The 26,349-nt window shown below is 38.2% G+C and overlaps 1 protein-coding gene across 1 annotated transcript in view; it reads left to right on the top strand.

Annotated features, from left to right (window-relative positions):
- Positions 1-25,141, top strand: part of CLCA2 (chloride channel accessory 2) — a 38,498-nt gene extending 13,357 nt beyond the window's left edge. Inside the window, exons 7-14 of the mRNA XM_032393528.1 lie at positions 979-1,209; positions 2,037-2,214; positions 3,599-3,705; positions 6,065-6,289; positions 8,807-9,077; positions 12,089-12,259; positions 15,580-15,813; positions 24,518-25,141. Coding sequence (XP_032249419.1) covers positions 979-1,209; positions 2,037-2,214; positions 3,599-3,705; positions 6,065-6,289; positions 8,807-9,077; positions 12,089-12,259; positions 15,580-15,813; positions 24,518-24,960 — 1,860 coding nt within the window. The 3' untranslated portion in view covers positions 24,961-25,141. The remainder of the gene's footprint in view (positions 1-978; positions 1,210-2,036; positions 2,215-3,598; positions 3,706-6,064; positions 6,290-8,806; positions 9,078-12,088; positions 12,260-15,579; positions 15,814-24,517) is intronic.
- Positions 25,142-26,349: the final 1,208 nt, after the last annotated feature.

Genomic DNA, 26,349 nt, shown 5'->3' with positions numbered 1-26,349 from the left:
GATGAGAAAACTGAAGCTAAAAAGATGAGTAATTTCTCTATGGTCACATAATTAGCAAAAGCTGAAGGCCAGATTCAAAGTCCTTGCTTCATCTACTCTACCAACTTACTTCCCAATATTGTAAGAGAAACAGTATTTGGGAAGAGAGGCAATGAATTCAAAGTGTGTCAAGTCTGAGATACCCATGGGACATTAAATTGGTGATGTTTCCTAAGCAATGTGGAATGTAGGTCCAGATATTAAGGGAGATGTCTAGGTTGGAGACAGAGACTACAGTCATCCCTGAGCAGGTGGTCACTGAAGCTCAGCTTGCTGCTCCCACAGCCTTCAAAACAAGGGATCCTAGTGAACATCAGTAACATCACCTGCCCAAACCTGGTCAGTAATATTTTGTTAGAACTGGTTAACACTTCAAAGTATAAGAGTACTGTCACATATGTATCTCAGTTGATCCTCATAGCAATTCTATTTGAATAATTAAGAAAAATATTATTATCCGCACTTTACAGATGAAGTTTCCAACCTAAGATGACCATGGTAACAGAGGATAGTGCCAGCATACATACCCCTAACTGCTACTTCTCTCTACTATCAGGTCTCTTTGCAGTGTTTCCTCTTATCCAGACTGGATTTTAAAAGAAGCACTTACAAATCTAGTTTTAACTGGTTTCATAGATCTTGAATTCTGAGTTGGGGCGAAATAGTGGGAATATGTGTTCTTAGAGAGTGGTAAATATGAACAGCTTGCTGGGGGCAGGGTTCTAAACCACTCCCCTCCTCCTTGAAAAGCATTTATTTTTTGCAATTAATCAAACAAGATTCCAGCATTGCATCACTCTTTATTTACAGCTCAAAAAATTACAATCTGACATTGCTAAATGATTTGCAGAAATATTTGCCAATTGAGTTGCTTAGTCATACTTTTGTCTACCAACCAAATGTTACTACTTTTCTTTATTTTTCCTTTTTGGGACATAGGCTGACAGACTCCTTCGACTGCAACAAGCAGCAGAATTTTACTTGATGCAGATTGTTGAAATTCATACCTTTGTGGGCATCGTCAGTTTCAACAGCAAAGGGGAGATCAGAGCCCAACTACACCAAATTAACAGTGATGATGACCGAAAGCTGTTGGTTTCACATCTGCCTATGACTGTGTCAGCAGAAGCAGAAACCAGCATTTGCTCAGGGCTTAAGAAGGGATTCGAGGTACAGTAGAGCACCCCAAGCCTCAAATCACCATCACTTTCCTTCCCTTCATTTTGTAGTTATCTGTTTTGGGGTTATCTGCTCTGATAACAGATTCTGATTGTTATCTGTTACAGTGTGGTCATAACAGCCTCAACTATAAGACAGTAGTGATGGATTATTTTTGAGATCAGGAACCATATCTTATTTACCATTAAACCCCATGTGCCTAGCAAAGTACCTGTCACATAACAGTTGCTCAATAAACACTTGTTGAAGGAATGAGTAAATAAATAATAAATACAATGGCCAAGGCTGGGGGACTTCAGCATCATCTGGACAATTTCTAACACTGTCTCTATCCATTCTGGGACTGTCCCAACTGTAGCCATTTTTACCCTTGGGTTTTCCAGTCAAAATCAGCATGTCTGGCTGCTGTGTATAGTCATTCCAGACCTATCTAATTCTATTGTGTAGTCAAGGTTGAGAACCACTGCTCTAAGTCCTCTTATTGGTCATTCACTGGATGTCAGAGGCAGTGATAACACATAAGAATGTGCTCCCATACCTCTATCATGGACCCTATTCTAAACCAGGGTCATGTTGTGATGATTCAAACAGTAAGAGTCCCTCTCTACAAGGAAACCAGCAATGGCACGTAGGGTGACAAGTCCTGTGATGAAGTGAGTTGAGGACAGAATGGGATGGGCACAGAGAGCAGCGAGCCACAGAGGACCTCAAAGACGCATACGCCTCATGGGTGGGGAATCTGGAATGAGTGAATTCTTCCGTTCAATAAGACAATTTGAATTATATTTCCTTCCAAATGACTGATACTCTATGTTCAGGTGGTTGAAAAACTGAATGGAAAAGCCTATGGCTCTGTGATGATATTAGTGACTAGTGGAAATGATGAGCATGTTGGCAACTGCTTACTCACCGTGCTCAGCAGTGGTTCAACCATTCATTCCATTGCCCTGGGTTCATCTGTGGTTGAAAATCTGGAGGAATTATCACATCATACAGGTAAATATATTTCAAAAACCTTGTATTTTAGAGCATTTCCTTTAACTTGAATATTCAAAGCACAACCATGAAGTGATTATGTCGATAGAATGTGTGGCTTAAGTGAAAAAAAATAGAAACAGTTATCTTAAGGAAAACAACATAAAAATCATTGTTAAAATCTGCCAAAATTTTGTGGATTCTTTTTTTTTTAGAGAGGGGGAGAGAGAGGAGTGGGGGAGGGGCAGAGGGAGAGGAAGACAGAGAATCCCAAGCAGGCTCCACACCCAGTAAAGCTCAACGCTGGCCTCGATCTCAAAACCCTGAGATCATGACCTGAGCCAAAATCAAGAGTTGGATACTCAACCAACTGAGCCACCCAAATTCCCCAAATTTTGCTGACTTTTAAACATTTTCCTTAGAAGGTGCCAATTATATACATCCAATGAAAATATAATTTTATCATTTCTTTGTTAAACCAATCTGAGCATGTATAATCACAGAGCTAAAAATATGTTTAAGATTAAATGCACTAAGACTGTTGAATCTCAGATCTGTATCTCTGAAACAAATAATGCAATATATGTCAAGAAAAAAAAAAAAGAAGAAGATAGCAGGAGGGGAAGAATGAAGGGGGGGAAATCGGAGGGGGAGACGAACCATGAGAGAAGATGGACTCTGAAAAACAAACTGAGGGTTCTAGAGGGGAGGGGGGTGGGAGGATGGGTTGGCCTGGTGATGGGTATTAAAGAGGGAACGATCTGCATGGAGCACTGGGTGTTATGCACAAACAATGAATCATGGAACACTACATCTAAAACTAATGATGTAATGTATGGTGATTAACATAAGAATAAAAAAATTTTTAAAAAAAGATTAAATGCACTAACTTCCATAAGGACACATACCATATTGTAAGATACATATTTTCTTTGTTCCAAATGAGGCATGGAATAATTTTATCTTCTATTCCTTAGTCAATAAAAATGAGTATCGCTGACTTAAAAACTGAAAGTTAGATTTTATTGAATTATCTTTGAAAACAATGTTATCAGAATATAAATGTAAATGTAAATATATACCAATGATAGATGGCAATTACCCTAGGCTGTCTACAAATTACCTTAATTACAAGACTATTTAATAAATAATTTACTGAGTTTTTATCCTGTACCAGATAGACGTTTAGACCTTGACATTACAGCTGTGAACAAAACAGACAAAACCACTCACCTCTGTGCTTACCATGTGGCTGGTAGGATGCCACGCAAAGCAAGTCAAGCACAAGTCCTTCCCCAACACTAGCCCTCTTTCATAAGAAAGGTTGTTGGAAAAGACCTAAAATGTTATTTTTTTGTTTTATTTTATACATTTTAATCGTTAACATCCCAATCATGTATTTCAGGAGGTTTAAAGTTCTTTGTTCCAGATAAATCAAACTCCAACAGCATGATTGATGCTTTCAGTAGAATTTCTTCTGGAACCGGAGACATTTTTCAACAACGTATTCAGGTCAGGATTTCCTTGGTATTACACTTACAGATGGGGCTGCGGGGCAGGGAGAAGGAAGCAAGAAAAAGAGATGAATTGTGCTAACTGCCTCATTAACCTTATTTGAATATGGAATAATTCTTGCACAGAAGGCTTTTAATGAGCTTTTTCTTTTTTTTTTTTTTTAAGATTTTATTTATTTATTTGACAGAGAGACAGCGAGAGAGGGAACACAAGCAGGGGAAGTGGGAGAGGGAGAAGCAGGCTTCCCTCCCAGCAGGGAGCCCAATGCGGGGCTGGAGCCCGATGCGGGGCTGGAGTCCGATGCGGGGCTCAATCCCAGGACCCTGGGATCATGACCCGAGACGAAGGCAGACGCTTAACGACTGAGCCACCCAGGCTCCCCTTTTAATGAGCTTCTTGGTCTTCACTTTCACTTCACTTCACTTTTACGTGATGTCTGTTCTTCTCCACCCTAGGAATAATTTCCTGTAATTGCTACCTCAGCCTTTTAAGGTCTGGAAGCAGAGTGTGCTCCTTCCTAGTAGCTCAAACTGGGAGTGGAGGTGGGATGGAAGTAAGGCCAAGAAGTAAGAAACCGTGTCTTTATTTTAGTTCTATAATAACTTTTCATCAGTCATAATCCTTTTTTGGCTTCTTTAAAAACTTCTTTGAAGCTCCTCCCTCATATTAACAGTATCAACTATTTCATTAAATTCTAAAAAATTTTAAATATCTCGTTGACTACTGCAATTTACTTGACTTTGCTCACAAAGGCTTCCTCTAATCGATTAAGCCATTTTCAAAAGGCCAAATTTTTTCTAAGTACTTTAAAGATATTTTGAACATAACTGAGGGTTTGGACAAAATTTTAATCTGATGTTTCCTTACAGATGGTAAGTGAACCTGCCAAGTTAATGACTTGATATGAACAATGAAGGCAGTTAAATTATTCTTAGGAAATATTTACCATGAAGATTATATATATGTATTATATGTACACAGTAAGGCAATACCACAATTCCATCATTAGAAGTGAAAAAAGGTGAACCATAAATGAGAACATATATTATAAATTAGATTACACTGGGCTCTTCCAAATTATCTACCGTGTGATTTCTTCTTTAATAATGTGAAATAAAAACAAAAGTTCAAAAAAGTTTTTTTAAAAATTTAACAAAATATTATTCATATGACTCAAATTAGCCTCATGTTCCCAAACTTGGCCACCTCTCCCCAGTTGTATGTCATTAGCCCCACTAGACTGTGGGCAGAAACTACATCTAAATCCCCTTCAACAGGGCAGGCCCAGCACAGAATGTGCCCCAGTAGTCAGCAGACCACAAACACTTGTAAAATGGACTTGAACAAATAATCCACAGTGTTTTTGCTGTCATCTACCAAAAATTTTATATGCTTTCCAAGTTTGAGCAATATTATAGAGCGTTACACAGTGTGTTTATTTAATAAATAAAATTTTTGAAGTTATTTACTGACTTGTGTCTGTAGTGACTACAGAGTGATTAAATGTAGGGGCTCTGATGTCAGCCTGCCTGGGCTCTATCCCAGTTTCAGCTCCTTGCCATGTGACAACTAGACAAATGATTTCTCTAAGCCGCGGTCTTCTCAACTGCGAATGTGGATAACAACCGTACTCACTTCAGAGGGTTTTCATAAGGATTAAGTGAGATGATATATGTAAAGCATTTAGCACAGTGCCGTCATCTGTCTGCACTCTGTATGTATTGTATGCACACACACACACACACACACATGTGCACGTGGCTTATTGTGAATGGCTAAATAATTATTTTAATGTACCCAAGCCCCCTGAAACTCAGTGTTTTATTTCTTATTAAAATATATAAAAGTAGGGGTGCCTGGGTGGCTCAGTCATTTAAGAGTTGACTCTTGATCTCAGCTCAGGTCTTGATCTCAGGGTCATAAGTTCAAGTCTCGCACTAGGCTCCATGCCCATAAAAGTATCTGGAGAGATAACATATAAATTAAACCGCTTAAGCACATTCACAAACAAATTTTTTTTAAAAGCTTGTTATTATAATTGCTGATCCGAGGCTACTATTGATTTGGATGAGAATTAGTATGAGAACAGCTAAAATCTCTCTGTAAAAAATAATGAAGTGACATTTGTATTAACCATAATAGACTATTTTATATCTTCTGTACTCCTATAATATACAATATTTTGCTTTGGTGAGGTATTTGTATGAAAAGTTATTTATCTAAATATAGTACATGTCAGAACTAAATTATTTTTATTTTTGCCCATTTATTTTTGTTTGTCCAGAAGTAAAGAAAAAGATGGAATGTTTATGCCTACACTAGAAACTTTCACATATATGTGTATTTTCTTGAATAGCTTGAAAGTGCAGGTGAAAATGTTAAACCTCACCATCAACTGAAAAACACTGTGACCCTGGATAACAGTGTGGGCAATGACACTACCTTTCTAGTCACATGGCAGACCAGTGGTCCCCCTGAGATTGCATTATTTGATCCTAATGGAAGAAAATACTATGCAAATAATTTTACCACCAATCCAGCTTTGCAGACTGCTCGCCTCCGTGTTCCAGGAACTGCTAAGGTAGGTGTTGTGAGCTTGTTCATAATGACGACATTTAGTCAAGTACATAACTTTCAATCGAATCACATAATTAAATGCACTGTATAAAGAAATCCTATTCTGATCAAAATTTTACTTTAAATTCATACGAAGGCATTTTGTGAATGTTAAAAATGTAAGAGAAACAACTAAGTTATGTTCAAAACTTTAAATAATGGATACCAAAGTCTTCTCTCTTCAACAGTGGAAATTAGTATGTATGCAGTACAAATAATTTATTTTTGCTTACTTTCTTCTTTACAAAATTCACACATAGTTATCTATATGCTTAGTAAAAAAAAAAAAAACTCTACCTAGAATTTATAATATGAATATATGCAATACATATGGTTTTGAGTATCTTCTATGTGCTGGGTCTTGTTCTGGGTGCTTTACAATAAAATACCATGGTAGGAATAAGAACAGGGCACTCAGAGCATACAGGAATGATGCACAGGCTTCCAGGGAAGGTGACTGCTTCCTGGAAATAAAAACATCAAAATGGAAATATGGAGGATAAAGAGACCAGAGGTGTCAATGCCATTCTGGGCAGAGGAAATAGCACATAGAAACGCTCAGAAAAAAATAGAATATAGTTCTTCATAGAACTACAAGTAGGTCAACATGGATGAACTACACAGCAGTATATAAGGTGGAGATTTAGGGGAAGGAAAGAGAGGAAGTGATGAGGTTAGACACAAAGAGAAACCATGTCAGCAAGGGCTCTGTATGCCCGTAAAGGCAAGAAGAGCTTGAATCCTAAAGGGAAAGGAAATTGCTAGTGGTTCTCAGGAGGGTGGTGAATTGATGAGGTCCACCCATGCACTGCCTGAGTGCAGTCCTTCCCCAGCACCTTCGGCCCTCCCCACTCCCAGATCCCTGTTGCAGCCTCTCCTAGGGTTTCCCTGCCTCTGTTTCACCTCTACCCCAGTGATTCTTCTGAAGCACGAATCTGATCAAGCCTATCTCCTATTCAAAACTAATTGGTGGTCTCAGGATAAAATCTATGTGGTTATGTTACATATCAGGCAGTTTATGTTCTAACTTTTGCCCAAGCTTATTTCTTAACCCTCTTCCCAAACATTCTCTGCTCTGCTCCTCCTTACTTTTCTCTCAACTCATCATGTTCTTTTCACATCATGTTCTTTGCACAAGAGCCAAGAACATTTTACCTACTTTTTGCTGCCTTTGCCTGACCTCTTAGTCTGCACGAGGTGTCCTACAGCAAAACACACATTACACCCAAAGAGAAGGTTTTGATATGGCGATTTGTACTGTTTGTTACTAATGTTATGATTCCAAACAAAAAAGAGAATAAATAGATGATCTTGATACTTGAATTATGACACTAGCACAGGAAAATGGCCAAGCTCATGAATCCCAATGAAGAAGGCTGACTAGGGTGTGGTGGCATCTTAATTTTCCACGTTGAGTCACAACTTAACCCCTTGCTGCTTTCTCTTTCCCCTCGAGCTGTACTGTGTTCCTCCTGTTACTTCTAGGGTTTAATAAGAAGCAACAGTGGAGTGCCTGGGTGGCTCACTCAGTTAAGCCACCAACTCTTGGTTTAGGTTCAGGTCATGATCTCGCAGTTGTGAGATTGAGCCCCGAGTTGGGCTCTGTGCTGGGCATGGAGCCTACTTGAGATTCTCTCTCTGTCCCCTTCTGCCCCTCCCTCAGCTTGTGTGTGCTCTCTCTCTCTCTCTTTCTCTCTCTCAAAAAAAAAAAAAAAGCAACAGCAAGAATGGGGAAGAAAGGGGTATTTATATATAATCTTATCCAAAGAACAAATTTCTGTTATTTATAGTTTAAGCTTTTTTTCTTTCTGACATTCTTTTGCAGGTTTCCCCCAGGCAGCCTAGACAGGCAAAAGAGAATGGCATTTAGCAATATTTCTACAAATTACTCAACACAGGCATTGTAGAATCCTGACTTATTAAAAAACAGTGTTCCTTTTCTTGGTCTCTAATAGTGTATGTGGGTTTTGTTGTTTGAGATTTCTGGATATTCAGGGTGGGGGTTGAGGGACATGAAGGGAAGGAAGGATACTACTTCTTTTTAATCCAGTTATTCACATAAATCATAATTGTCCACTTAATTTGCTATAATTTTCTCAACTGTAGAAAAGGAATAAAAACATTGAAATGTCTTTTGGGTGAAGGGGCTCAAGTTAATATTTGCAAAATACTTTGAAGCTGGACACTTATCATTATCTTCCAAAAATGTGAATTAAAATATGTCCTCCCCACAAATAAGTTCATGGTATAATTCCCTAAGAAGTCACCTAACAATAAAAGTGGGTTGTGCTGTGAAAACCATGTAAATAATGAATTGTTAAACCAATATTACTTTCCCTGACATTCTTCTGTAGTTACTTCAGAAAATGCAGCATCAACAAAACAAGGATTAAAGCCCCTAGGAGCTCAGACTTATGCTTTAAAATTAAGGGTTGATTTTTTTTCTTCACATTTGACAAAACAAAAAGGCTTTGTTTTGCAGCCTGGGCTCTGGACCTACACACTGAACAATACCCACCATTCTCTTCAAGCCTTGAAAGTGACAGTGACCTCTCGCGCCTCCAGCTCAGCCATGCCCCCTGCTACTGTGGAAGCCTTTGTGGAAAGAGATAGCACCCATTTTCCCCAGCCTGTGATGATTTATGCAAATGTGAGAAAAGGGATTTATCCCATTCTTAATGCCACTGTTACTGCTACAATTGAGCCAGAGGCTGCCGATCCTGTTGCACTGGACCTTTTTGACAATGGAGCAGGTAACAAGGAATGTCATGTCATTTTTCGTGCTCTCGAGAGCTGTTGTTGTGTTATGATGCTGCACTATCAATCTTAAGCTTACCTGTACAAGTCCTTCAATTCAATTATTTTTCTCATCAAATCTTTTGAGATTCTCAAGTCCTCAAGAGAGTCACTGACATACTGAGTAGCTACAGGTCACATCTGCACAAGGAAAGAGAATGTGAACTTGGGAAGAGTCTCCTTGAGGTTCCTCAGTGTGGCTGTGGGGTGAACAAAAGGGTGGGAGGAAGTAGCTTGACGCCTAGGTCTTTATTTGGCCAGTGACACTAGCAACTCACTGAGGTCACACAGAACAGGCTTTTATGTCCTTGTGACATGCCCATATTCCTCTAAGATTCACCAGCTGTATTATTCACTGAAATAATAAGATTGGACAATTAAAATAGCAAATGAAAACCCAAGAAGTAAGATGCAGCGGTGGTCTCCTCAGGCCCAATAGTGAAGAGAGAATTAGAAACTGAACTTGCGAACTGGGAGATAACCCCAGACTATTCTTTAGCCAAGTAGTAGGATTGATAAGAGGGAAGAGCCAGTGCATTTACATGTATGATTTGCTCACAAGATGACCAGGCCAGCAAGCCTAGTGGAATCATGACAGAGATTTTTCCACCACGGGGAAAACAAAGTAAAAGAAAACAAAACCCTACTTCAAGCACTCATTCTACACATTCTACATCATACCTCACAGACAGCACAGCATCAGGCCAGGAAATAGCAGCTCCTAGACTCTTTCTGACTAACTTTTTGTGTTAAAAACAAACTCCTTTGTTGTTTTATCTTTTCTGTTCTGTTCTTTCCCTAAACTACATTCTCAGAAGGACAATAGGCCTCAAAATCTATGTGGGCAGCCACAAGTGTTTGATCTACTAATAAAACCATACTCCTGCACTCAGGTGTTTCCAAGATAATTATTTTTCAAGAGTCTTAGGTTTGGCAACCCGTTAGCATCTTGCCATGGCAATCTTGTATGACATTTATGAAACAAAAGTTCATTCAAAGGATTTTAGTCCAAATCTACCTCAGAGGGACACCAGAGAAGTCCTCTCATTTTGTCTGTTGGAATGGATCCAAATGAACGTCTCATGCTCTGATTGCTTATCCATGGCTACACCTTTTAGTTTCTGTATATAGTCCAAAAATGCACTTTCCAGAATGCTTCCCCTTTGCTTCAGCCTGTGGGCTGACCTGGAGAATAGATCCTGTTCTCTTAGGAGAGATCAACTGAGTCAGCTCAACAGCTTTTATATTTATTCCCTGGAACCATTTTATTTATTTGATGTCTAAATTTATACTCTAGGGGCGCCTGGTGGCTCAGTCGGTTAAGCGTCAGACTCTTGATTGTGGCTCAGGTCGTGATCTCAGGGTCATGAGATTGAGCCCAGCGTTGGGCTCTGCACTGGGCATGGAGCCTGCTTAAGATTCTCTCTCTCCCTCTGCCCCTCCCCCTGCTCACATTCTCTCTCTCTTTCTCTCTCAAAAAAAAATTATACTCTAATGAAAGAAACAATGGAAAGTATTGCTTAAGCATCAAAGTGTAAATTTAGGGTTTGTTTTTTTCCCCAATACTTAACACACATGTAAATGGCTAACACTTATTTTTATAATGGAAGCAGTATTTATCTGCTGCCAAATTCATGAACAATAATAAAATGTACACTTATGAAGCCCTTTATAATTTAAAATGTGCTTTCTCATGAACATTCTGAGATAATCAACACAACAGCCCTGTGAGATAAGTTTTCCCCATTTTATAGATGAGAAAACTGAGGCTCAGAGAGATTGTTTCACAGCTACTGAGTGGTGGATCCAGACCTTAAAACCAAGTCCCACGACCCCCAAGCTAGTGTTCTTTCCCATTTCTTTCTAACTCAGGGATTAAAAGAGGTGGGGGTAGGAACTGTGGCACAGAGAGTTTTTCCTTTATCATTTCTTAACAAATAGATAGACCTGATTAATCAGTAAACCTCTAAATACCAAGATTTTATTTCTTTCCAATAGATAAAAAGTTTCTAGACCTACTATCATAATAAGTTGCTCAGCACTTTTTATTTTAATTCAATATACTCCTACTTTTCTCATATTAAGGAGCAGTCCTGCCTCTGCAGTAGGGATTTGAGAGCATTTTAGTGGTGATACAGTGCTAAGGTCCAAGGCTGAGTATGTGGTGTGAACTAACTCGAGGAAAGGACAAGCCATTTGCCTAGGGTGGCCACCTGCACTTGAAGAGTGAATGTGTTCTGCACTTGGGCTAAGCTATACCTCCCACTGCTACCCTGGAGTCTGGGCCTCCCCACCATTCAGTTGGACTTGGTTTGGAATTGAACTGCTCTTCAAGGAAAGAAGTCTAGCTCTGGCCAAGCTTTCCAAATGCCTCCTGAAGCAAAGCACAGTGGATGGAACCAAAGCCTGTCAAACCCCATTCAGCAAACCCCTCAGAATCTAGAACAACGGTTCCATGTTACATTCTAATGAGGAAATTAAATAATTTCACACTACTTTATCAACTACCAGATTTTTTTTTCATCAGGGCTGCAGGATGTTTATAAATCCCTTAAAATTGTATGAAATGTGTATATGTGCATCTATATTTATTTCCTGGAACAGAATAGCTTTTATCTCAAAAGAGTCTGTAACCATAAACAAAAAGAATATGCTTGATTTCCATGAAAAATTAGTATTATTTTCAGTGATAAGAAGGAGAGCTCTAAAGGTGGTTATTATATGCTTTATGAGCACTGAAGCACAACTCATTCACCTTCAGAAAATAATTTTTCGGAGGTTAAGGAATCACAGGGAGAAGTTAAGGAGCCATTGGATTTTAATATTAAAAGTAGCTATGACCATGATTGGATTTGCTAAAATGGGAAGAAGGAAGGGAATAAAGCTTATTATTTAATGATTTAATTAAATATTAGTAATCAACTGTGATGACAAGTGGTGACATTGAGCTTTCTTTTTATATATGCAGGTGCTGATATTATAAAAAATGATGGAATTTACTCGAGGTATTTTTTCTCCTTTGCTGTAAATGGCAGATACAGCTTGAAAGTGCATGTCAGTCACTCCCCCAGCATAAGCGGCCTAGCCTACTCTATTCCAGGGAGTCGTGCTATGTATGTACCAGGTTACATAGCAAACGGTAAGAATCATGAGCACTGTTATGTAACATCATTTAACGTATATATCGCTGGTCTGTGTGTGTGTGCGAGAGAGAGAGAGAAGAGTAAGAGAGAGATGGAATTTCAAAACCCTTTATGCTTAAGTCAATGTATAATTTGTGCTATCTCTTCAATCCTCAGTGGTTCAAGGTAGTCAATCAAGAAGGCAATAGATAATTCCCACAGATATTCCACAGATATTTGTTCATTTTAGTCATTATTTTGAACTCTTTCTTGTGGCTGTTTCATCAGAATTACTAACAGTTAAAGAGATTTGTTGATTTTTTTCTCATTTATAGCTCCTGTATTTCCTCTATAGAGGTTTAGGCAAGAAAAAGAGGCAAAAGTAGTTAGCAGTTGAAAGAAGGAAGCAAACAGCCCAAACAATCCACACAAAAAATGAGTTCCTGAATAAATATGAGTTTGGATGTTACAGACAACTGAGTGATTCCTGAAGATGTCCTGTTTTCCTTCAAGAGAAAAGCACCAAATAAATAGAAGATACACGTCTTTCTTAACACCATTATTATAGTTCCTAAAGGGAAGCAGTGGTTAAAGTGTAACAAAATATGCTATAATCATTTTAAACAATCACTATAATCATTTTAAACAATCTCAAAATTTTCTAAACATTATTTCCAAAACTGCAGAATCTTTATGAATACTTTTCATTAATTTTAGCAGCTATAATTAATCATAACTATTTCATAACATGATTCTATATTTTTGGTCTTTATGTACTTTTAAGTAGAAAATAATCAAGATGTTCCACTGAATTTGCGTCTCCTGATAATTTTAGTTTTTCCTAAAACATAATTTACTCTCCTATGTATTTACTTTGGGTTACTTCAAAACCAGTGTAAATCAAATTGCAAGGTAACATGATTTTATTGCATAGATATGATTTCGCATCTAGCTATAATAGTTATAAATAAATATTCCTTCTTTCATTTATACCTCAAACATTTTTGAAGGCTTACTAGATGACGGGCTTAGTCCTAGGAACTTGGGATAGATAGCAGGTAGAATAAGACTTGATTCCTACTGAGGAATTCAAAGGTTACTGTCTTGGCTAGTATCTTTCTAAAATCCGTGAGTTTAAAGGATACACATTATCAGCATCCGGTATACAGTGAGATTAGAAAAGTAATATTCAACTGTCCTTCCAACTGTGTATTTTGTAGAGGCTCTTAGCAGCATAGAAAGAAAAAGCTAGGTTTCCCTAGGCATGTCTACTACACATAACATTCACTTTATCAGCTCACTTTTAGAAGACCATCTTGAGCACACACTTCATTAAATAATGGGAGCTGCTCTATTTTAATGCCACCAAATCCCCAGACACAGCAGTGTCTGCATCCTTCTCCTCTCCAAAGGCCAGTGTCTCTACAGGATCTGCTCTGGATCCCATCCAGAGGCCTTGGGAGCTCACCCTTGCATGGTCCCACTCTACTGACCCCTCTGAGCAGCATTCAAGCATGATTTATCATCCCATATTTAAAAAAAATTCTATTGTTGGTCTCCCTTCAGATACTGTCCACCTCCCTGTCATCGACTTCCTTGACATTAGTCTAAACCTGCTGCCTGCACTTTGACACCTCCAATTTATGACTCTGTTCGCCACAATCTGACTTCCACCCAAACCCCCCAAAACTGGAATGGCTCTGGGCCTAGTCGCCAGTGACCACTCTGCTGTTAAATCCAAAGAATATATGTCAGTCCTCAGCAGTGTCTGAAACAGCTGATTGATTTTGCCTTTGTCATCTCCTGGCTTCTACAATTACCTCTTATGTTCTGGAATTTTTTTTTTTTTTTTGGTCAGGCTCCTTTTCCGGCTCCTCCTTTTCTATCAAGCCTCTAAGTGTTGGCAATTCTCAGAGCTCAGGCCTAACCTTCTTACCCTACCATCTGGAGCCACTCTGCCTGGGTTTGGAACCTCGCTCCTCCATGTACTGCTAGCTGTACGACTTTGGGCAAGTTACTTAATTTCTGTTTGCTTCAGTTGCATCATCTTGAAAAAGGGGGGGGGGTAATATCTGTACCTTCCTTATAGCATTGCTAGGAAAATTAAGTAGCTAATACATGTAAGATACTTAAATAAGTACCTGGCAAGTAGTGAGCCAGGCACTCAATAAATGCTATTTATCATTACAGTTGAAATTGTTATTAGGTAACCTCATTAACCCATATGGCTTTAATAATGTCTATATGCCTATAACTTCCCAATTCATAAGTTCAAAAATATTAAATCTAGATAAAAACCTCTCTTTTGGTTTTTATGTCTAACTGGCTCCTTGTCATCTTCAATTAAATGTTATAAAGGAATCACAAACCTTGTAACTTACATTTTCAGTCTTCTTCCCTTTAGCCTGCTTCTCTTCCCAAGTTGCTCATTTTAGAAACCTGGGAGCTGTTTCTTTTTCTTTTCTTTTTTTTTTCTACCAACTTTCCTTCACCATTCCATACTCAAACCTATCACCAGCTTTTATTGATTTTATCTCCAAATCACATCTCAAACTGCCTACTGCTGCCCTCCTCCCCACTGTTGTCACCCAGCCCACCCTGCCATGTCCCCGTCTGGACTGCTGCAGTAGCTGTCTTAATGGCCCACTGCTTGCTGTGCTAGAACCCATTCTTTAACGAGAGCAGCCACAGTGACCTGTTAGGAAGTAAATGTGATCATGTCACTGCTCTGCTTCCCCACAGCTCATAAGATTAAACTCTAAAATCATTAGAGTGACCTGCAAGGCTCTCTAGGAGCTTCTCTCTCTGGTCTTATCTCCAACTATTCTCGTCCTTGCTTTAATTAAATTTTTCTAATTTGCAGGGCTCTTTAGGACCTCAGAGTCTATACAACCTGTTCCCTCTGCCTGAGATATTATTACCTCCACTCTGCCTGGCTGACTCCTACTCACCCTTTAGGATGCCTTTAAATATTACTTCCTTGATACCACTACAAATTATGTATCTGTGTTATTTTTCTTCACATCACCCTGCCCTTTTTCCTTCTTATGTTTATCATGACTTATAAATATAGTTTTATTGGTATGACTATAAATCCCAAGAGGAATACTCTTTTATCTGTGATCACTGCCTTCAAAATATTTATTTAGTGAAAGGACGGATGAATGAATGAATGAATGAACAAACGAATGAATGAATTGTGGAATAAACAAACTCAGTCATTCTAAGGATGTAGTAAAGAAAAAAAGGTTTTAAAATGTCTCCTCAGAGTCTCTCAAAAACAAGTTACTCAGGAGATTGTCATCTGTGGTTTTGGCCGTTCTTTTCTTGGTCACAGGCAACATTCAGATGAATGCCCCAAGAAAATCCACGGGCAGGAGAGAGGAGGAGCCAAAGTGGGGCTTTAGCCGAGTAAGTTCAGGAGGCTCCTTTTCCGTGCTAGGAGTTCCAGCTGGCCCCCATCCTGACGTGTTTCCACCATGCAAAATTACTGACCTGCACGCTGTCGAAGTGGAAGAGGAGGTGACTTTATCTTGGACAGCACCTGGAGAAGACTATGATCAAGGCCACGGTAGGTTTCTTGCTTCACTACCTGTGTTTCTACAAGGTGGCATTTCCAATAACTATGTCAGGGGTTAGCTGGGTAAAAATAGCTTTGGGGGCTTCAAGCTGACAAAGCTGCAGAGGATTGTTATGAAAAGCTTTGAGTTGTTGATGGGGCCTTATATGCTAGAGGTAAGAATGGGAGCTCGTCAGCTCCCCCAGAATTGAGAAGGCCCTGGTAAATGAACTGACACTGATCATCTAGAAATCTTGATTGGAAACATAAATACCATGTGCAAGAGTAGTCTAGTCTACAGAAGGGTTCTGCATTACAGAGCATGGGCTTCCAAATACTGGAGGTATTTAGTTTTCTGAAGATTAGATAGTGGATAGTGAATTCAAAGATTTACAAGTCAGGGTTAGGGGAATAATTCCCGTAAGTCATGCAAAACTTGGTGCATTTTCCACCCCCACTTGTGGCCATCACTTTTGTTAGGGAGACTAGACCCACTTTCATTATGTGGGCTTCCTTATCCTTGTGTGGGTGGACACTGATGAAGTTCTTTCTTAACATTCCCTTTTCTAAGGCCTACACCAGGTTCAGGCTTCCAGCACCATTTCTGGATCCCTGTAGCAACTCAACAAAATAACTTTCCTCAGAGAATAACTTTTCTAACAGCTTTGCCATCAACAAAACATGGTTATCGTTGGTTATACATTAAATAACTTATTTCCTGTTGCCTCTGATTGAGATGCCTGTAGAAACCAACCTTCTCTACTGAAAGCTTATTTTGTCAATATCAGTCAATAACAGTGACCACCTTGGGCCTTTGCCAGTCTTGCTTCCAACATGGGTCATCTTTACCTGGCTTATAATTCTCTATCATCCACTTACTACATTCACCAGAAAGCATCTCAATTACAAATAATTTTGTGCTGCTGAGGAACATCAGTATTGTCGCTTTGTCTTCCAGTTCTTTTATCAAAATCTATCCCTTCTTGTCAGAGGAGAAGGAAGTGAAATACTTCATACTCTGAATTAAGGATTCTCCTAATTTAAAGATTGGAGATGTGCAATGATTGAAACTCTGGGATGGATATGTCCTTTGTATAAAGGAAAAAACTGTAACTTACATGTCAGGAAAAAATTGTTCCCACTCTGGCTTTAAAGCCAGCTGTTTGACCTTTGGCCAGTTGCTTAGCTTCCATTGGCCTCCGTTTCCTTATATGGAAAATAGGACTACAAATATTTATTTCATAAGGTATCGTAAAGAGGAAATGAAGTGACATATATAAAATCAGAGGGGTTAGAGAAAGTATTCCAAGTTTACTGGGCTGCTGGTTTGTGTTGCTCCTGCCTTCTCTAACATTTAGAGTAAGGAGCCACAAACGCTCCCATCTGTATTTAAAGGTAAGAGTGGTGCCACCTAGTGGCACCTAGTGAGAACCGTGTTCTCACTCCTTCCTCGGTGCCTCAGAAGCCCCCAGTGTGCTGAAAGAGACAAATGCCAGCTTAGGCTCCCATTACTACTGGAAACTGTTCCTCTGAAGAGCCCTAGTTATTTCAACTACACTGCTGAAGTATAAGAGTAGAAAGAAAGTGTGCAGTGTTAGTGGTTATTAATGGCTTGAAAAGAAGAGATACAACCATATGGGACTTTAGAATTGGTATCACAGTCGGCCTTAATCAAGGGAATAGAAAGATCTTCATGCAACTTCACTGATGAGCAGGATGCTTGAAGCAGATCTGGCTTGTTATAATATCAAAACCATAAAACACAAAAGATAAGTGGGGGGGATGCCTGGATGTGTATTAAGTTACTGAAATTATTCTCATAACTGATTTGATGACTCAGCAATGGCAAAATGGACCAATTAGTCATGAATAGACCAACTAGCAAATAGGCACCTGTTTAATTCATAAACATGTGCTTTCAGTCCCTATTTTTTCCCCACAAATTATTGTCTAGAAAGGCGTTGTCCTCACCTCTATGGCCAGAGTTAAAAATAACGGGGGCATGTCTCTGGCTTTACAATTATTAAAAATGTGACTATTCTTAAGAACCTTGTTAGCAATAAGTGAATATCTCATATATGGACAAGCATATCAGTATTTATCCAGATGGCAGCTCTTTACTATACACAATATCCTAGAAAAGATGACCAATTATGTGGAATAAACAAAATATTATCAGATCACCATTATGTATACAGGCTAGGCATTACGGAAATGGGTTACTTCCTTGGGTTTTCATTAAAAGTCTGGGGTAAAATAATTGCTAAAACTGAGTACCAAGCATGTTCTGCATCTCCTTTGTATTTTTTTTTAGAAATTAGGGACACTTGGGTGGCTCAGTCTGTTAAGCATCCACCTTTGGCTCAGGTCATGATCCCAGGGTCCTGGGATGGAGCCCCGCATTGGGCTCCTTGCTCAGCGGGGAGCCTGCTTATCCCTCTGCCTGCCACTCCCCCTGCTTGTGTTCTCTCTCTCTCTCTGTCTCTCTGACAAATAAATAAATAAAATATTAAAAAAAAGAAATTAAAGTGAAAATATATTTACTAAGCTACTATTAATGCCCAGCACAGCACTAAACATTATATAAGCATAATTTAAGATGGTCCTTGCACTCCAAGAATTTATAATTGCATACTGAGAAAAAAAGGCATAAAATGGTCAAAACCCACAGTTTAACACAATGCCATTTGTATGGTTTGAAAGCCACAGAAATTAAAAGGCTGTAGAGATCAGTGTGTGTGGGAGCAGAGAAGTCAGGTTCTTACACCAGGGGCCTGGGCAGAGCCTTTGGAGGGGGGCCAGACTCCAAAAAGCACCAATATTGTACCTCCTTCCCTGCACTGACTACCTTCCCCGTGAGCCGAACTGCCTGACTTTCACACTCTTCCTCTGACATCGTTTCATCATGTTCTTATACAACTATTGTGACAACTTACTATCTTTAAAAGTTGTTGAAAATGTGCTGCTTCTGAAGAAGCTATTCAGTGACAGCAACTGTTCTTCTCACGACCCCCTCCTCTAACCCTCAGTTATACTACTAAGCTGGAAGAACACTGAATGTAGGAGAGACCTAAAATAATCTTTAGGGGATGAATTGTATTTCAAATGAAGAGAGGAAGTAGCAACTGTTGACAATTGAGAGAACTCCCTGAAGATGGGACCAAGTCTTCAACTTCCTGTCTCGGTCCTCAGTCCAAGCCCAGAGCTTTCCCTACTAGGAATCTACTGGTAAAGATGCTAATGAAGATGTAAGCCTCAGTAACTGGAAAAGTAGCACAGTTATTGGGAAATAAGAAATAGGAGGGAGGGTAGCCGAGTGGGAGGCTGCACGGCATAGTGTTAAGGGATTGGGCTTTGGAATCAGACACACCACCTGTTACCTGTGTAACCTGAGGCATACTTAATTTCTCTCAACTTCTGATTATTAATCTGCAAAAGCAGATGGTAAGAGTAGCTATCTCAGAGCGTTGTTAAGAGAATTGAATGCAGTGAGGCACAGAAAGGGATTAAAACAATGTCTGGTCCATACTAAGTGTTCAGTAAATATCAGCATTTATAACATCTTGGAGACAGAAGGGATCTTAAAGATGTGCTAGTCTGACCCCCTTGTTTCAAATGTAAGGGAATGACCCTGAGAGTTTAAGTGTCTTGCCCAAGGCCATAGAGTTACTTTCATTTGCTAAAATATACTGTGAAAAAAGAGTTAAAGACCAAACCTAGAGATATATACCTAAGAGGTCAAAGATGCAGAACCAGCCTGATTTCTTTTTCTCACAAGGAGAGAGGGAACATAACAAGTACTGTAAATGGAAGGTGTTTCTCCATGAATGTGTGAGCTGAGTTTGAGTCTTTGCAGTTGCTCTAGGTGCTCATGGTAGAAAGTAATGGGATTTAGAGTTGGAAGAAATGAGTTCATTTCCAGCACTACTATTTCCTAACTATTCACCATGGTAGCACATTTAACTTCCTGAGTCCTTACTTTTTATTTTAAAATGAGATGATTAATTTCACCCAGAGAGAGCTGTGGATGTGGAAAATCTTTGTCAATGCTAAGGCTTATGAAACATTACTTGTTTCATTATCTAGGAGAAGACTCTGGGAAAGCACTATGGAGAGGGCTTTCTCCAGAGAGAACAATGGACATAGGAACAATGGATATGTTCCACTGTGAGTATAGAGTGGATGGTCAGCCTAGCTTCTCACCCATATCTGTCCTCCTATATTTGAACCACAGCAGGAAGCAACTCAGCTCCAAGTGGGTTCACTCAGGGGGAATTGGCTGATTGATAAATTTGAATATACAGCCTATTTTGTTTTGACAACCTTCTCTAAGGGTGCTTTATTCTAATTACTACTCAGGAATAGAAATAGTCTCACTATCAAAAATTATTATAGATTTGGAAACTGTTCAAAAACATAGTTATCAAAATATTTTCATTTTTTAATTAAAACTTGGAATGCCCTATAGTTTTCATTCCTCAGAATAAAATCCTCCTTTGAAGCTGCTCTATTCATTGTTAAATCTAATTTTGGCCATTTTAGATAAGAATTATGATATTATTAGAGTGGGTTAGTACTACAGGTGGCTTCCATTTTTTGCATAACTATTTGTTATTCATAATTTTATTTTTGAGTTGGTAATACATTCACATGATTGAAAATCAAAACAGCACAGCAATGTAAATGTAACACTTAAAAAGTACTGAACTATACCCTGAACTGTACACATTAAAAATGGTTAAGATGATAAATTTTGTTATGTGTATCTTACTCCAATTTTGAAAAATCAAAACAATATAAGGAAAATCAAAATAATAAACTTCCTGCCCTCAGCTTCTCCAAATTTAGCTGTTCTATAACATGCAGTTGTTTTTTAAATTATCATAGTCTGCCTTGAATTAATGTCATACCACTTCACATATAATGAGAGACTCTTTCAAAAGTATAATTCCTTGTACCCTCTGCCATCTTTCGTGGTCCTGCTATCATATATTGTTTTTTTTTTTAAGATTTTATTTATTTGCAAGAGAGAGCATAAAAGCGGGGGGAGGGTCAGAGGGAGAAGCAGACTCCCTGCTGAGCAGGGAGCCCGATGCAGGACTCGATCCTGGGACTCCAGGATCATGACCTGAGCCGAAGGCAGTTGCTTTAACCAACTGAGCCACCCAGGCGCCCTGCTGTCATATATTGTACTGCTACATTTTTATAAAGCCCATAATGCATTGTTATGGCTTCTGTTTTAAACAATCAGTTGTCTTTTTGATAAATTTTAAGGAGAAAAAAATGACCCTTTTTTGTAACCCATATAGTCACCATTTCTGGTCTTCTTCCTTCCTGTAGGTCTGAATTTTTATCTATCATCATTTACCTTGTAGCTCAGGTCTTCAGGTGAAATTCTCTCAGGATTCAATTATGTGAAGATGTGTTCATTTCGCCTTAAGTTTTAAAGTACATTTTCACTAGATATAAAATTCCAGGGCAATAGATTTTTCTTTCAGTACTTTAAATATGTTATTTCATTATCTTATGGCCCCAATTTTTTTTCTGATGAGAAGTCCGCTATCATTCTTACTATTATTCTCCTAAGTATAAAGTGTCTTTCTTTCCCTTTGGCTGATTTAAATTGTTTTTATCTTTGGTGTTCAACAAATTGAATGTGATGTGCCTAAGTGTGGTTTTCCTGATACATATTCTGTTTGGGGATTGCTGAGTTTCCTGGATCTGTATTCTTTTTGACCAGATTTGGAATATTTCCAGCTAATATGTCTTCAAAAAATTTCTATTCTATTCTTTTTCTTCTTTTCTTCCTGGCTAATATTGATATGATATGATATGATATGATTATATTACATATTACATTATATATTATATTATACCCGCATACACTAAATGGATATGTCAGTATATCACAAAGATCACTGAAATTCTGTTCAATTTTTCTCTTTTGTCCTGAGTGCTACAGTTTGATTTTTATGGACTTGTCTTCAAGCTTATTGATTTTTTTCTTCTGTTGTGTCCAATCTGCTATTAATCTTCTCAAATGAATTTTTGTCATTCTGTTTTTTTTCCAATTCTTGAATTTTCATTTTCTTCTTTTTTTAAGTTTCCATGTCTCTCCTCAAATTTTCCATCTCTTCATTCACTATATACAACTTGTCCTGTTGACTTTTAACATATGCATCATGGTTATTTTATTTTATTTTTTTAAGATTTTATTTACTTATTTGACAGAGAAAGACAGAGAGAGAGCACAAGCAGGTGAAGCGATAGGCAGAGGGAAAGGGAGAAGCAGGCTCCCTGCCTGATGTGGGGCTTAATCCCAGGACCCTCGGATCATGACCTGAGCTGAAGGCAGACACTTAATCAACTGTGCCACTCAGGCACTCCTCATCATGGTTATTTTAAAGTCCTTGGCTATTAATTTCAAATCTCAGTCTTTTGTGACTCATTTTATTTCCTGATATTTTTCTTGACTATATATTACATTTTCTACTTCTTTGCATGTCTAGGGATATTTTTTTATTGTATATTGGGCATGTGGTAGTAAATTATAGACTCTGGAATCTATTATATTCTTCCGAAGAGTTTTGAAAACTTTTCTTTCTTTTTCTCTTTCTTTTTCTTTTTCTTTCCTTTCCTTTCCTTTCCTTTCCTTTCCCTTTCTTTCTTTCTTTCTTCTTTCCTTCCTTCCTTCCTTCCTTTCTTCTTTCTTTTCCCTTCAGAGAGAAAGAGAGAGAGAGCACATGAGAGTGGGGGAAGGGGCAGAGGGAGAAGCAGGCTCCCCACTGAGCAGATGGCCCTATGAGGGACTGGATCCCAGGACCCTGAGATCATGACCTGGGCCAAAGGCAGACGCTCAACTGACTGAGGTAGCCAGGCACCCCAAGAGTTTTGAAATTTTTTTAATACATAGTTTGGTTCACCTTGAATTTGAGGAGGCTTGGTTTTACTTTTGACTAGGGTTCGTCTATTTCAGTTTTGCTCTTAATCCAGGGCATATCCCTTAATTCTGAAACCCAATCTTTATTCTTAAAGCATGGCTCTTTCAGTGTTTTAGTGGCTATCTTCAGATATTTACCATGATCCTCTAACTTGACAAGACTCACACTCCAAACTCTATACCCTTGGTGAGCATTAGCATAAAACTCTGCTCAGTTTTTCAGGCTTCTAGTTGCTGTTTGTCCCTTAAGCTCTTAATGTTTCACCCATACATGAATAATTAGAAGTCTTCCAATGGTTTGAAAAAAGTTAATGCATAGATTTGGGGCTGGTCCCTCTTTGGCTCCCTCAACTTTTAGCTACTCGGGCAATCCCATACTGTCTTCTGATTTTTCAGATCCAGAAGGTAGTTGGCTTTCCATTCCAGCTATCGTATCTGTACAGGAGAGGGAAGTGCTTTAAGAGGAGAAGCTAGGGGTGCCTGCGTGGCTCAGTCATTAAGGGTCTGCCTTCAGCTCAGGTCATGATCCCAGGGTCCTGGGATCGAGCCCCGCATCGGGCTTCCTGCTCAGCAGGGAGCCTGCTTCTCCCTCTCCCACTCCCCCTGCTTGTGTTCCCTCTCTCACTGTGTCTCTCTCTGTCAAATACATAAATAAAATCTTTAAAAAAAAGTAAGAGGAAAAGCTGTACAAACATGAATCATTCCTACTCTGATTTCCTTCTTTTAAGGATTGTAATGCCTCTGGTTTCTGCCTATTTTTATCTGAATCCAGTGCTTCAATAGCTTTGTGGGTTTTTTGTTGTTTTGTTTTTTGCTTTCTTCAGAGTTCATACATGTTATCTTCTAGAGAGTTAGTCTAAGCCATGTAGCCATTACCAGAACTCAGAACTAAACTTTTACCTTTGACTTAAGTAACACATATTTTTGTCACTTAACATTATGCTTATGTCTTACTTAAGAAGGTATTTTCCATGTAGAAGTTTTTCATTTTATGTACTTAAAGTTTTTGTTTATGGCTTCTGAATTTTGAGTCTTAATTAGAAGGGCCTTTCCTACTTCAAGGCTATACTGGAATTTATCTATTGTTTCCTACTAAATACTTAATATTTTAATTTTTTACATCAAACTTTTTGATCATTGTGGAGTTTATCTTGAAAAAAATGTTTGTGATATGGATCCAGTTTTATTTTTTTACATCATTTTATCCAATTGTCACAACATCATTTATCAAGAAATTTGTATTTTCTCCCATTAATTTGAATTCTACTTCTATCATACACCAAATTCCTGGATGTATTGTGGCCTATTTTTAGGTATTAGTTTATTCATGCACCAGTACTGCAATTTTTAGTTATAGAAGCATTACAGTGTTTTTATATCTGATAGGTTTAGTCCTTCCACATTGCTATTTTTTAGTCTTTATATGGCCAAGCTTGATTATTTATTTTCCATTTAGCTTTACAATAAGCTTGTTAAAATAGAAACTAGAGGCACTTTTAATAGAATCATGTAAAATTTATAAAATAACTTACGGAAAAATAACATCTTTATTATGCTGAATCTTCCTATTCAAAAAACATAATAAGCTTTTCCTCTTGTCCAGGTTTCAATATGAGTTCTTATATAGTGTTTTAAAGTTTTGTTCATATGCAATTTTTTGTTATGTTTATTTCTAGGTATTTTGACTTTTTGTTGCTATTCTCATTAGTCATTTCTAATAAACTAGAAAACCTCCCCAAGGGACTTAACCTTTCCATTTATATTTTTTAATTTCAGCTAACAGCTATGAAATAAGAATCAGTAAAAGTTTACAGAATATTCAAGATGATTTTAACAATGCCATTTTAGTGAATGCATCAAAGCTAAATCCTCAGCAAGCTGGCACCAAGGAGGTATTTACATTCTCACCAAGGCTTTTCACAAATGGACCTGACCACCAACCTGATGGAGAGACACAAGAAAGCCACAGAATTTATGTGGCAATACGAGCAATAGATAGGAACTCCTTAAAGTCTGCTGTATCTAACATTGCCCAAGCATCTCTGTTTATTCCCCCAAATTCTGCTCTTACACTTGACAGAGACAACCTTATATTGAAAGGAGTTTTGACAGCAGTGGGTTTGATAGGAATCATTTGCCTCACTATAGTTGTAACACACTGTATTTTAAACAGGAAAAAGAGAGCAGACAAGAAAAAGAATGGAACAAAATTAATATGAACAAATGTACAGGATACCTTCCTACTTAGATATAAGATCCATGGCCTTTACACTTTACAAAAACATACCAATAAAGTCAAATTAACATCAGAACTATTAAAAATGCTTTGAGTTTTTGTATAATACAGATCAGATTTTTACATGGTAAACAGACAAAAAAATCTTTTATAATACTCATTTTTGGAAGGAAGTTAGGAAACCCTTAAGCTTTGGTTATGGACAAAATAATAAAAATTATTCTCCAAGATAATTTCTTTAAAAGCAAAGCAAGCGCAAGGGTGAACCAGAGTCAAGAAAAGCTTGTTTTACTGTAGAGGAAAAATAGCCCCAGGTAGAGGAAAGGAGATTGGTATAACTGTCTATATGAAGCAATTGCTTAGTTACTTTGATTAATTTTTATTTCCCCTTATCTTTTCAGAATAGGTTGCTTTCTTATGACTAAAGATCAAGCTGCATTTTATATATGAAGCCCCTATTGTAAAGTTCTTCACCTCTTGCCATTTGGTTAACTATACTACAGATCAAATCCCACTGCTAGTGCTCTAAGAGATCTTTGTTCACTGTAAGAGTTAGCATTAAAATGTGGGTATTATCCTTGTCCCCTGACATTAGTTTTGTAACAGAGGTCTATTGAATTTATTGCATATGCGATTGTATTCTCATCAAAGCAGCTTTCCAAGTTATTGCCTTGGGTGTTATTCAATAAAAATGGTTATAACTCTCATAAGGCTTTAAGTAAAGAACGAAAGACATAGTTCTGAGCTTATTTTAATATATACACAGGCTATATAGTTTTATTTGATTTCAACCAAAGAAGAGGCCATGGGGGACCCAAGGGGGAGGGAGAAACTGACCTTTGGAAATGATTAACTGATACTATCTTTTGTTTAAAGAAGATTCTGGGAATCCTTTCTCCATCAAAGGTTATTTACCTATGGGGGTGGGGGGTGACTAGAGTGAAGCACAGTTCACAAGGAAATAAAAACCATCTTTCATCTAATTTTACTATCCTTATTTTTTAAAGATTATTCAGCAATAGAATAATTTGCCTTGTATATTAGAGAACTTTAAACTTTATTGGAGAAATATAAATAATAATGTGGAATAGACCTATTTTAAAACCAGGACCAATTAAGAATGAAAATTTGATTAAATTCTGGAGAAGCAGGGAGGGAATTGTGGGAAATTGGGACAAGAGGAAAGAGAAAGAAGCATAGAGCCTGAGTCAGAGACTCAGTGCAGTGCTGAGGAGTAAAATGACCAGCAAATCTCTGTACCCAGGGTGCCTCCTTGCAGCTTAGACTACATCCCAGGTCTGACCTGTTATATTCTAAGTCTCACAGTGCCTAAATTTTTGCTGATGCAAACTTGAAGTCCCTAGGCAGTCAG

This window comes from Phoca vitulina, unplaced genomic scaffold (assembly GCF_004348235.1).
Source record: "Phoca vitulina isolate PV1807 unplaced genomic scaffold, GSC_HSeal_1.0 scaffold2, whole genome shotgun sequence".
Lineage (NCBI taxonomy): Eukaryota > Metazoa > Chordata > Mammalia > Carnivora > Phocidae > Phoca > Phoca vitulina.
This window is presented reverse-complemented; position numbering and strand designations above follow the sequence as displayed.